This window comes from Pipistrellus hanaki (genome assembly GCF_964339955.1).
Source record: "Pipistrellus hanaki genome assembly, chromosome: 2".
NCBI classification, from domain to species: Eukaryota; Metazoa; Chordata; class Mammalia; order Chiroptera; family Vespertilionidae; genus Pipistrellus; species Pipistrellus hanaki.
In genome coordinates, this window is record NC_140504.1 from 156,377,722 (window position 1) to 156,388,972 (window position 11,251).

At 46.9% G+C, this 11,251-nt stretch overlaps 1 protein-coding gene across 1 annotated transcript in view; it reads right to left on the minus strand.

Moving 5' to 3' along the window:
* Positions 1–10,930, minus strand: part of DNAJC6 (DnaJ heat shock protein family (Hsp40) member C6) — a 128,379-nt gene extending 117,449 nt beyond the window's left edge. The window contains exon 1 of the mRNA XM_084871363.1: positions 10,714–10,930. Within this exon, the coding sequence (XP_084727489.1) occupies positions 10,714–10,828 (115 nt within the window). The 5' untranslated portion in view covers positions 10,829–10,930. The remainder of the gene's footprint in view (positions 1–10,713) is intronic.
* Between the last annotated feature and the right edge of the window lie 321 nt (positions 10,931–11,251).

The window sequence follows — 11,251 nt, forward strand, 5'->3', positions numbered from 1 at the left end:
CTGTCTATTCCCCATTATATAGATTGGTAAACTGATATTTAAAACGATTAACTGACCCAACTGAGGGCCTCACTAAGTTGGATGATGGGCAATAAAAAGAAATATAGCCCTTACTGATTTGGCTCAGTGGATAGAGCGTCAACCTGTGGACTGAAGGGTCCCAGGTTCGATTCTAGTTGAGGGCACATGCCCCGGTTGTAGGCTCCATCCCCAGTATGAGGTCTGCAGCCCACTGATCAATGATTCTCATTGCTGTATCTCTCTCTCTCTCTCTCTCTCTCTCTCTCTCTCTCTCTCTCTCCCTCCCTCCCTCCCTCTCTCCCTCTCTCCCCTTCCTCTCTGAAATCAATAGAAAAATTAAAAAATATTTTTTAAAAAATATGTATATACCTACCTATTGCTCTCAGCCCCCCGAAATTGTTGGGTTAAATACAATACTGACGTGGAAAATTTGCTGGAGTAGGAGTTAAGGCAAGAGCGTTGAAGGCCTCTCTCTACCACTATTAACTGAGTGGTGGAGGGCAGGCGGCTTAGCCTCCCTGGCACTAGTTTCCTCATCTGCAATGTGGGGCTAATCAGGCCTGCCTCTGTAGGTACCAGGCTGTTCAGAAGATCAAAAGGGAAAACAGATGTTGATACTTTGTAACTCAGCACTATAGAAACACAATATACAATTACCAACATGCTTGGGCACACTTATAAGAACTAATTGCTAGTGTTCACTAGTTCGTTACTATATTAAATACAGCTAGAGAATGAAAACTATCATGGGCACTAGGGTTTTTAGAGTTGGTTTCTAGCTGCCACAATTTAAGGACTCCCAGAAATTTGGGGAAAATTGTGAGTATTTAATTTTTGCTCCCCTCTCTACTTGGCAGTGGGTAATACGTTTCTGCACCTCTGACAGCATAAGACCAATGAAGAAAATCTACCCTCATTAAAATTCCTTGCTGCTACCAAATGAGCCATGTTGGTCCATATCACGTCAAAGGAACAGGCATCTCTATCTCCAAGGACCAAGTCTGGCACAGCCTCAACATGCCTAGCAGGACCACCCCACCCTTCGAGGCTGAGGGGGTTAGGGAAGAAGTAGGTGGTGAGAAGCCACCATTCATTCACCCTTTCACTCGATAAATATTCATTGTGCCAGGCACTGCTCTGAACACTGGGAACAACACAGTGCTGAACAAAACATTCTCTGTCCTCAAAGAGCTGTGGTCTCCGGGCAAGAGGGTTCCAGAAGGTATGCTGATTTACTGACCCAGGAAGAGGAATGCCACAGCCTGGGCCTGCGGAGGGAGGCAGGGGCTCTAAAGCAGAAGAGACTTGATTCAAACATGGGTCCTGCCCCTTACTGGCCCCCAGAGAAAGCACCTCTCTAAGCCTCTATTTCCTGATGAGGTAATAATGGTACCTGCCTCCTAGGCTTGAGTGAGGTTCAGAGGACTTAATGCAAGTAAAGTACACACAGCCTGACACATAAAGTAAAGGGTTCCGTAAATGCTCTAAGACTGACATTAGTACCTGGTGAGCTGGAGCAAGTTTACCCTTCTGCACTTCAGTTTCCTCATAAAATGCAGAAAATAACAACTAGCCGGTGCTACTGTGAGAATTACAAATCAGGAATGATACAAAGCCCTTGACATAAAGGAGTAGCTCACCCCCCCCCGCCAGCCTCAGCCCAGCCTCAAGCAGGCTTCCCAGGGAAAAAGACTAAAGCTGGGGAGTCAGAAAGTGTGAGAAGGATAGCTATTTATATTAAAGAGGAAGTAATTTTTTTTTTTTTTTGAGAGTGTGGGGCATTTTACACAACATTGCATTTTGAAAAAAGGTTGGAAGGAGCCCAGTCGGAGTGGCTCCATCCCGTGCACCGAAAGAAAGGCTGCCGGTTCAATTCCTGGTTCAGGGCACATAAAACATAAAAAGGTTGGAAGAGCCCAGTCGGAGTGGCTCCATCCCGTGCACCGAAAGAAAGGCTGCCGGTTCAATTCCTGGTTCAGGGCACATTTCTGGGTTACGGGTTTGATCCCCAGTCAGGGAGTGTATGAAGGCAACTGACCAGTGTTTCTGTTTCTCTCTCTTCCTCCCTCCCTCCCTCCCTCCCTCCCTCCCTCCCTCTCTCCCTCCCTCCCTCTTCTTCCTATCTCTAAGCATGTCCTTGGATGAGAATTGAGAAGGTGGGGGGGAAAGAGGGGGGGAGTTGGGAGAATTGCACCATGAACTGCCTCTTTAAGTACATTTTGCTGTATTTTCTTTATTGCATATCCTCCAATCTCTCTATTCATCCTTAATTGATAGTTTATTTTAAAAATTAACTTGAAAGAGGTTTGAAGACCTCGCCAAATAACAAGAACCTTTACTTTTCCTCCTGGCCCAATATTTACAGACCTCCTGATTCTGTGGCCATTCCAAGCCAGATCAGGTACATTCCCTAAGCTCTGTCATGCCCCACGGTAACCCTCAGGCCACATCCAGTTGAGGGACAAGGATGGACTAGAGCATTGGAGCTTTCCAGAGCAAGGCAATGTCTCTGGCAGACCTCAGACTTCAAATAAACAGGCACCAAAAGCCATATGAACATGCATTCATGAAAACGGTGCTCCATCTCATCGACCGGGTTCAGGGACAGCTCCAGGTGGGCTCCACCGGCCCCCACGTCCCCTCCCTGCTCTGCACAGTCCTGGTCTTGTTAGAAGCCACTTCTGAGTCACCGAGCTGGTGAGTCATGCCCAGCAGGGGAGGCCATCTTGAGAGCAAAACCAAAAGGAATTTTTAAGAACAATCGGTGGGGCCTGAATTGAAAGAGAACAAGCTTTTTATTGTCCCAGCCCCCCAAAAAAAATTTTTGAAAGAAAAAAAACAAAACAAAACAAAATGCTTCTGTAATACTGTGAGTTAAACTTCCCAGTTGTAGATTTTAATTTGAAGAAAAACTGTGCAAAAAGGGAAAAAGAAATAAAAAAAAGCTTTTACAGCCAAAACCGGTTTGGCTCAGTGGATAGAGCTTCGGTCTGTGGACTGAAAGGTCTCAGGTTTGATTCCGGTCAAAGGCATGTACCTTGGTTGCGGACACATCCCCGGTAGGGGGTGTGTAGGAGGCAGCTAGTTGATGTTTCTCTCTCATCGACATTTCCAGCTCCCTATTTCTTTCCCTTCCTCTCTGTGGAAAATTAATAAAATTTAAAAAAAAAAAAAAAAAACGCTTTTACATTCTCTTAGAAATTGGAGAGCAAAAGAAATTTGGAGGTTGCATCCCAAATTAGGCAGACCCAATGAGCTTCCACCTGCCTGGAACCTCTCCTGGCTTGGTCATTCATTCCCAAGACACATAGGGTGAAGTGACCATGACCGGAGGGTAGCTTCACCTAAACCGCCTCATCCAGCCTTCTTCCATCAAGCCATGTCCCTGTTTGGTTTGCTCAGAGCGTCCAAGTGAGCATAAAAGAGTCAGAAGAGAAAAATGGACCACTGGTGGGTGTCGGTTTATAAATAGAGTCAGGGCCGAAGAGGGCTGCACAACTACCAGGAAAGCTTAGCAAGCTCTCCTGAAGCCAGCAAGGGAAAGGGAGTAAAATCCATGAAGTACCTACTGTGCTTCAGGCAACCTTCTTATCACCATCAGCACACAAGGACTGAGAACCAATTATTTCCAAGTATTATCCTTAAGGCAAGGACACTTCACAGCACACTGCCTGGGTTTGAAATCCAGCTCACTAGCTGTGTAACTTTTGTGTAACTCTGAAAATGTTACTTAGCCCGCAAGCATGGCTCAGTGGTTGAGCATTGAACTATGAACCAGGAGGTCTTGGTTTGATTCCTGGTCCGGGCACATGTCCGGGCTGTGGGCTTGATCCCCAGGCTAGGCACTGCAGGAGGCAGCCAATCGATGATTTTCTCTCATCAATTAGATTTCATCTCTCTCTCCCTCTCCCCTCTCCCTTTCTCTCTAAAATCAATAAAAGGACATTAAAAAGAGAAAATAAAAGGTTACTTAACCTCTCTGTGCTTCAGTTTTCCCATTTGTAAAATAGAGATGGTAAAACAGGGTTATTGTAAAAATGAAATAAAATTAACATATGCACTGGTTTGGGACAGTGCATATGATAGATATATTTTTTAAATTGTTTGGACATAAAAGCCAGCATGGCTGTTACATAGTAAGTGGTGCATACATGTTAACTCTTGCCATTTCATCTTTTTATTTATTTTTTAATATATTTTATTGATTTTTTACAGAGAGGAAGGGAGAGAGATAGAGAGTTAGAAACATCCATGAGAGAGGTACATGCCCACATCCATGAGAGAGGTACATGCCCACAACCAAGGTACATGCCCTTGACCAAAATCGAACCTGGGACCCCTCAGTCCACAGGCCGACACTCTTTTCCACTGAGCCAACCCGGTTTTGGCCATCTCATCTTTTTAGATGAGAAAAAAGAGGCAAGGAAACTTGCCAAAGGACATACAGCTAACAAGTAGCAGATCTGGGATTCTTCCTATCATTTCTTTCTCACCACAATCCCAGGAGGGAGATACCACATCCTTTTATTGATGAGAGCTGGTAAGCCCAACAGGGGTCTAGTGTCACAAGTGGCAAATGGGAGACTTAAGATTTAAAACCCATACCCGCTGACTTTAAAGCCCTGGCACATCCCACCAGGCCAGTGGTTCTCCCACTTCAGCACAGGTGAGAATTACTGCAAGGCTCCTTAGAACAGATTGCTGGGCCCCACTTCCAATGCTTCTGATTCAGTAGCTCTTAGGGTGGGGCAAATAATTTGCATTTCTAACCAATTCCTGGTGATGCAGATGAGGCTGGCTCAGAGACCACCCTGGGAAAACTGCTGCTATTGTGGTCACGCACCAGAATGGCCAACAGGTGCTAGGAGAAGGGATGGGGCCCAAAGATTATAGTTCAACAAGGTTTTCCCACTCTGGCAGTGCCAGTTACTTCAAGAGCCTAGAAAATATGCCACGTGTTTACATAGCCTTTCGCATTTATGATCTCATTTGGTCTTTCCAATATCACTAGGTAGTGATCATTATTTCCATTCAATGTGATCTGTTTTTAGAGACATATGGCCAGAAAAAATGGCAGTGAGAAACCAAACCACAGATCACCTGGCAAGTATTCCGTCGTCTTCTCCAACTAACTTGTCCTGGAAAGCATTATTGCTGACAGAGACTGACTCCAGGTCCAATCTGTGTCTTCCCAGGGAAGCTCAGAACTGGGAAAGGGCTCTTCCCCCAGCAGGGTTTGGAGGAGGTAATTTCTAACTGAAGGATCTCAGGACCCATTGCACACCACGGCTTCGAGGGCTAGGCAAATCTCCTGCTCACAGAATCCTTCCACCAGCTGCTCGCTCCCTTTTCTGTCACCTAAAAGCTTTGATATTTGATCAAAATACTTTTTTTTGTTTGGTTTTTTTTGAAAGGATGGAAGCATATGGGGAGTAAATTTCCACTGGGCACATTTTGCTCACATTCCCATTTAGAAGCACTTGCACTGTTAGGTGTATTTTCAAGTTTTTAATATAAGCCAGTAAATGATTAGTATCCAGACTATTGAAAGAATTCCTATAAGTGGGAAAGGAAAAGACAAACTACCAAAGGGGGTTTGGGGATTAGGAAAAGACACGAGCAGGCATTTCAGAGAGGATCACACAAGGCCGATGTGAAAAATCTCCAGCTTCATTATTCATCAAAGAAATTCAATATAAAACCATGCAGTACCATTTCACACCCATCAAGCTGGCAAGCACTAAAAAGTTGGAAAGCATTCAGTATTAACAAGGAAGCAGGGAACCAGGACTCTCATACACTACTGGAGGGAAGTAAATTAGTTAAAATATACTGAGGTAAACTTAGCAACATCTTTCAAAATTAAAGAAGTGAATACAGCCGAAACCGGTTTGGCTCAGTGGATAGAGCATCGGCCTGTGGATTGAAAGGTCCCAGGTTCGATTCCGGTCAAGGGCATGTACCTTGGTTGCAGGCACATCCCCAGTGGGGGGTGTGCAGGAGGCGGCTGATCGATGATTCTCTCTCATCGATGTTTCTAACTCTCTATCCCTCTCTCTTCCTCTCTGTAAAAAAAAAATCAATAAAATAAAATAAAAAAATAAAAAGAAGTGAATACCTTTTAGCCCAGTTAACTATCCTTCTAGGTATTTATCCTATACTTGCAATGTTTGAACTGTTACATTTCAGACTCATTCTCTTTGAAGATATATAAGGTGTCCAAAAAAAATGTAAATACACACTTTGAATAATGATCAAGGCAGTGTTCATTAAGATACATTTCATTTTCAGAATTGTTAAAGTATGTATACATTTTGGGGGGACACCCTGTATGTACCCCCTAGAGCAGTGGTCAGCAAACTCCTTAGTCAACAGAGCAAATATCAACAGTACAACGATTGAAATTTCTTTTGAGAGCCAAATTCTTTAAACTTAAACTTCTTCTAACACCACTTCTTCAAAATAGACTCACCCAGGCCATGGTATTTTGTGGAAGAGCCACACGCAAGGGGCCAAAAAGCCCTCACAAGCCACAGTTTGCTGACCACAGCCCTTTCTGAATTGAATGTCTGCTCTGGTTACAAACTTTCTGAATTGAATGTCTGCTCTGGTTCAGAACAGCGTTAGGCTGAAAAGATGTCAAGAGTCCCCCAAAGATATGTTACTTCTCACAGACAGAACTGCAGCCTTTGGGGAGTGGGGGGGTGGGGGGGATGGGAAAGAGGAAGGGTGATATGGAAGGCCTTCTCGTTAGTCCAGAAGGGATAGTTGCCCCAGTGGAACTTCTAGCCATGGTTTTTTCCCATAGCCCATTGAACTTTCCAGCCCCATAGTTGAACATATTTGGGATATGATCATATGGGGGAAGATCTGAAGTAATATTAATAAAAATAACCACCACCTTGTGAGCCACTATGAACAAGGCATTTCATATACACAAACTCATTTAATCATCACAGTAACACGATGACATAGGCATTAGCACCCTTCATTCACATATAAAGGAGTTTTAGGTTTAGAAAGATTTAGCACTCTGCCCAAGATCACAAAGCTTATTAATATGGCACTTATTAGAGGCAGATTCAATGCATAGTCTGTCTGATGCTAAAGCATGCGAATCTAGACGCCTAAAGTGATGGTGACACCCTCATGATAAATTCAGGCTACCATTTAAGAAAATCAAATGAAATTAGAATGTGAATTTCCTTCATTGAATGATATTTATTAATTTTTTTTAAATATATTTTTACTGGTTTCAGAGAGGAAGGGAGGGGGAGAGAAAGATAGAAACATCAATGATAAGAGAGAATCATTGATTGGCTGCCTCCCGCACGTCCCACACTAGGGATTGAGCCCACAACCCGGGCATGTGCCCTGACTGGGACTTGAACTGTGACCTCCTGGTTCATAGGTCAATGCTAACCACTGAACCACACAGCTGGGTGATATTTATTAACTTTACTTCTCCCTTCCATGAGTATAGATATTGGAGATGTGGCAGAAAGTGTGCTGTATGGGTACCCATGCCTGAGCCTGCCACTCACCAGTCACATAACCTCCTGCATGGCATTCTATCTTTTGTTTCATCTTTCTCATCTGTAAGTGGGAAAAAAATAACTCATCTGCCCTCCCTCCTTCATGGTGCATTGTCAAGATCTAAACACGATTTTGTGGTTGACCTATTCTGTAAACTGTAACGTGTCTTATGACATGGACATTATAATGACCTCACCTCCAGGCTGTACAGAGGATGGGAACGTAGAGAAATGTAGTGAGCAGCCAAGATCCTAACGCAGGAAAGAGAGGCAAAGCATGGCAATGGGCAAACTCTAGGAGAGGAACAGGAAGAAAGGAGAGGTTGGCTGCATATGCAGTATAGAACTAGTTTTAAAAATTATAAATCTAGGCCCTGGCTGGTTTGGCTCAGTGGATAGAGCGCCTGCTTGTGGACTGATGGATCCCAGATTCAATTCCAGTTAAGGGCACATGCCTGGGTTTTGGGCTTGATCCCCAGCAGGAGGTGTGCAGGAGGCATCCCATCAGTGATTCTCTCTCATCATTGACGTTTCTATCTCTCCCTTTCCCTTCCTCTCTGAAATCAATTTAAAAACACATTTTAAAAAATAAAATAAATGGAAACTTGTCCATTTTCTCCTTAAAAATTTATAAAACTGCTCTAGCTGGTTTTGCTCAGTGGATAGAGCATTGGCTTGTGGACTGAAGGGTCCCAGGTTTGATTTCCATCTAGAGCACATGCCCAGGTTTTGGGCTCCATCCCCAGTAGGGGGAGTACAGGAGGCAGCCGATCAATGATTCTCTCACATCATTGATGTTTCTATCTCTCTCTCCCTTTCCCTTCCTCTCTGAAATCAATGAAAAATATTTTTTTAAAAATTACAAAACTAGGCCAAAACCGATTTGGCTCAATGGATAGAGTGTCGGCTTGAGGACTGAAGGGTCCCGGGTTCGATTCTGGTCAAGGGCATGTGCCTTGGTTGTGGGCATATCCCCGGTAGGGGATGTGCAAGAGGCAGCTGATCGATGACTCTCTCTCGTAGATGTTTCTAACTCTCTATCTCTCTCCCTTCCTCTCTGTACAAAATCAATAAAAATATATTTTAAATAAATAAATAAAAATTACAAAACTAGGAAACTAATTGTAACTTGATTTAGCACAGTGGCAATATCCATTTATTCCTCTTCTGAAAATATTCACACGCACCTGGAATGACACTAGGAATGTGATTATCACTCAAGGAATACTTGTTGCAATTCCCAATCTGTTGAACAACTCAGGCAAGCTAAACAAACCGGTGGTTAGCCTTCAGCCCTACTAATTTTCAGCAACAGTTCTGGGTGCCAGTGGGGAAGGAGCTTAATTGCTGTATTGACCAAAATAATCACACATCCTTTGAAAGCCACAAGAGGACAGTGCCAATCCCTCCCCCGTCCCCCTCACCCTCCTTTCCCCCCACCCTCCCACCCCCACCCCTGCAACTACCAACAATAGAAAAGCTTGTTTCTAATGCAATAAATATCCGGAAGATAATCATTTCTGCTCTTTGTCAAATTTATTTGTAGAATGCTTACCATGTGTCAGCACTTTACATTTATTAACTCATTAATTCATTTTATCCTCAAAATAACCTGAGGGGTGAGAGGGTGACAACTACAGCATTGACAGGGCTCTGGTGCGATCTAGCCTCTGCCCCGTTCAGATCGGCCATTTTAGAAGCCAAGGCTTGTGGGTGTCTCAGAAGAAGAATCCTGAGATGATGGAAACAGATGGAAAGGACAAGATTGGACACATATGTAAACGCACACACGCAAACACACACATGCAAACAGGTTATCTACAAAGTTCCAAGCCCTCAGCTAGCCTAAAGCCGAATGCAGAGAGGAAGCCGAGGGGAGCCTGTCACGTGGAATCTATAACACAGATGAACAGCAACACATGCCCGGCGGGTGATGAGATGATAAAAGAGGGGTTACAGGTGGCAGGAACCCCAGGAAAGGCTTCACGGGTTAGGCTTGACAGATGGTTAGGAATGGGCCGTTGCAGATAGAAAGGAGGCGGTGAGCCAGCAGCTCATGCCATGTCCCTGCAGAGCATACATTAATGGCTTCCAAACACTTCATCGTGGCCTACCCAGACCCTGATCCAGGCCCTGCTTCCCTCCCTTTCCCGGGACACACAGGGACCTCTCCACTAGTTATTCTCTCTGGCTGGACTGCTCTCTCGGGCTCCAAACTGGAATAGCTCCTAATAAGACTTCAGATCTCGACTTCCATTGCCTCAGTGAGAGAGAGAGAGAGAGAGAGAGAGAGAGAGAGAGAGAGAGAGAGAGAGAGAGAGGGCTCTTCCCTATCCACCTGCCATTTCCTTTCCTCCTCTCCCAGCTGACGGGGAGATTTTTAACCTGTTTTATATGTGCAATGTCCCTTTCCCCCTCTAAAAGTAGTTCCATGAGCTTGGGCCTTGCCTCTGTGGTTCACTCAGGCCCTGGCACACAGAGGGAGCAGGATACAAATTATGGAATGGATGAATGAATGAATGAATGCATGGAGTGAATCAGTGACTGAATAGATGTGAGTTAAGGCCCCGGTGAGAACAGGGTGGGATGTGTCTGGGAAATAGTTTATCGTGGCTTGAGCTTAGGAGATAACAAGGAGTCACACCAGGCAGGTTGGAAACTGGAGGGTCTGATGGGGAAGGACCTTGAAGGTAGTAGCATCGGGTCCAGATTCATACCCCCAGAGGGCTCTGCAATGCAGGTGCCTGCCAGGTGCTAGGCGGGAGGAGGCGGGGCGGCGGATGCAAACCTAAGATTGTGTCCCCGAAGCACCCTGATCCCTGCAATCCAGCACTAAATACACAGCCAGCGACTTCTGCGGGCCATAAGCCGCAAACACCGGGCCTACGGGAGACGCCTATGGGGCCGAGGAGCGGAGAGGGCGCGGGGACAGCGCCGACACCGGACCCCGCGCTTGGTCCACCAACCCCGGGTGAGCTCGGGGACCTGTCTCGTTCCCGCGGCCGAGGATCGGCTGCAGGATCGCCCGGCCGAACCTCCTGGCCACGCCGCCCCCGCCCGCAGGTCCGGGGTGGGAGAACCAGGCCCGCGCTGCCGCCCTGGGAGGCGGGCACCGGCCGCGCACAGTCCCAGGTCCCCCGGCCGCGCCCACACTCACCCTGTGCCGCCTTGGGAGCCGAGCGCGTCCTCCACAGCCGCCGGGCGGCCTTCCAGGGCCGCAGAGAGGAAAGCAGCCTCCGGCTCTTCCTGCCGCCGGGCTCAGTGGCTCCCATCGGTGCGCCCACGCGCCTCCCCGCCCGCCCGAGGGTCGCTGCTGCCGCCCCCGCCGCCGCGCGCTGCCAGGTGCCGGCCGCCTCCGGGCCGCCTCCCGGGTGGACGCGGCCGCCGGGGGAGGAGCTTGCGGCAGGGAGGGTGGGAGTGTGGCGGGGGGGGGGGGGGAGAGCGAAGGAGGGAGGGGGAGGAGGGGGACAGCTGCTGGGGCGGCGCCTGCGGGGTGCGGCCGGCCTGGGCGTGGGCGCTGCTGTGCCGCGCTAGGCTGGGCAGCGCTTGGTGCCTGGCCGCCTAACGGGGGAGGCCTTAGCCGCTCGTCATCGGTCCAGGAGATGTGCATGGAGAAGCCAAGAACTGCTACGCATCATTAATGAACAGGGAAAATCCCAAGGGGTGTGATTTTTTTTGTCCCAAAAAACGATAAA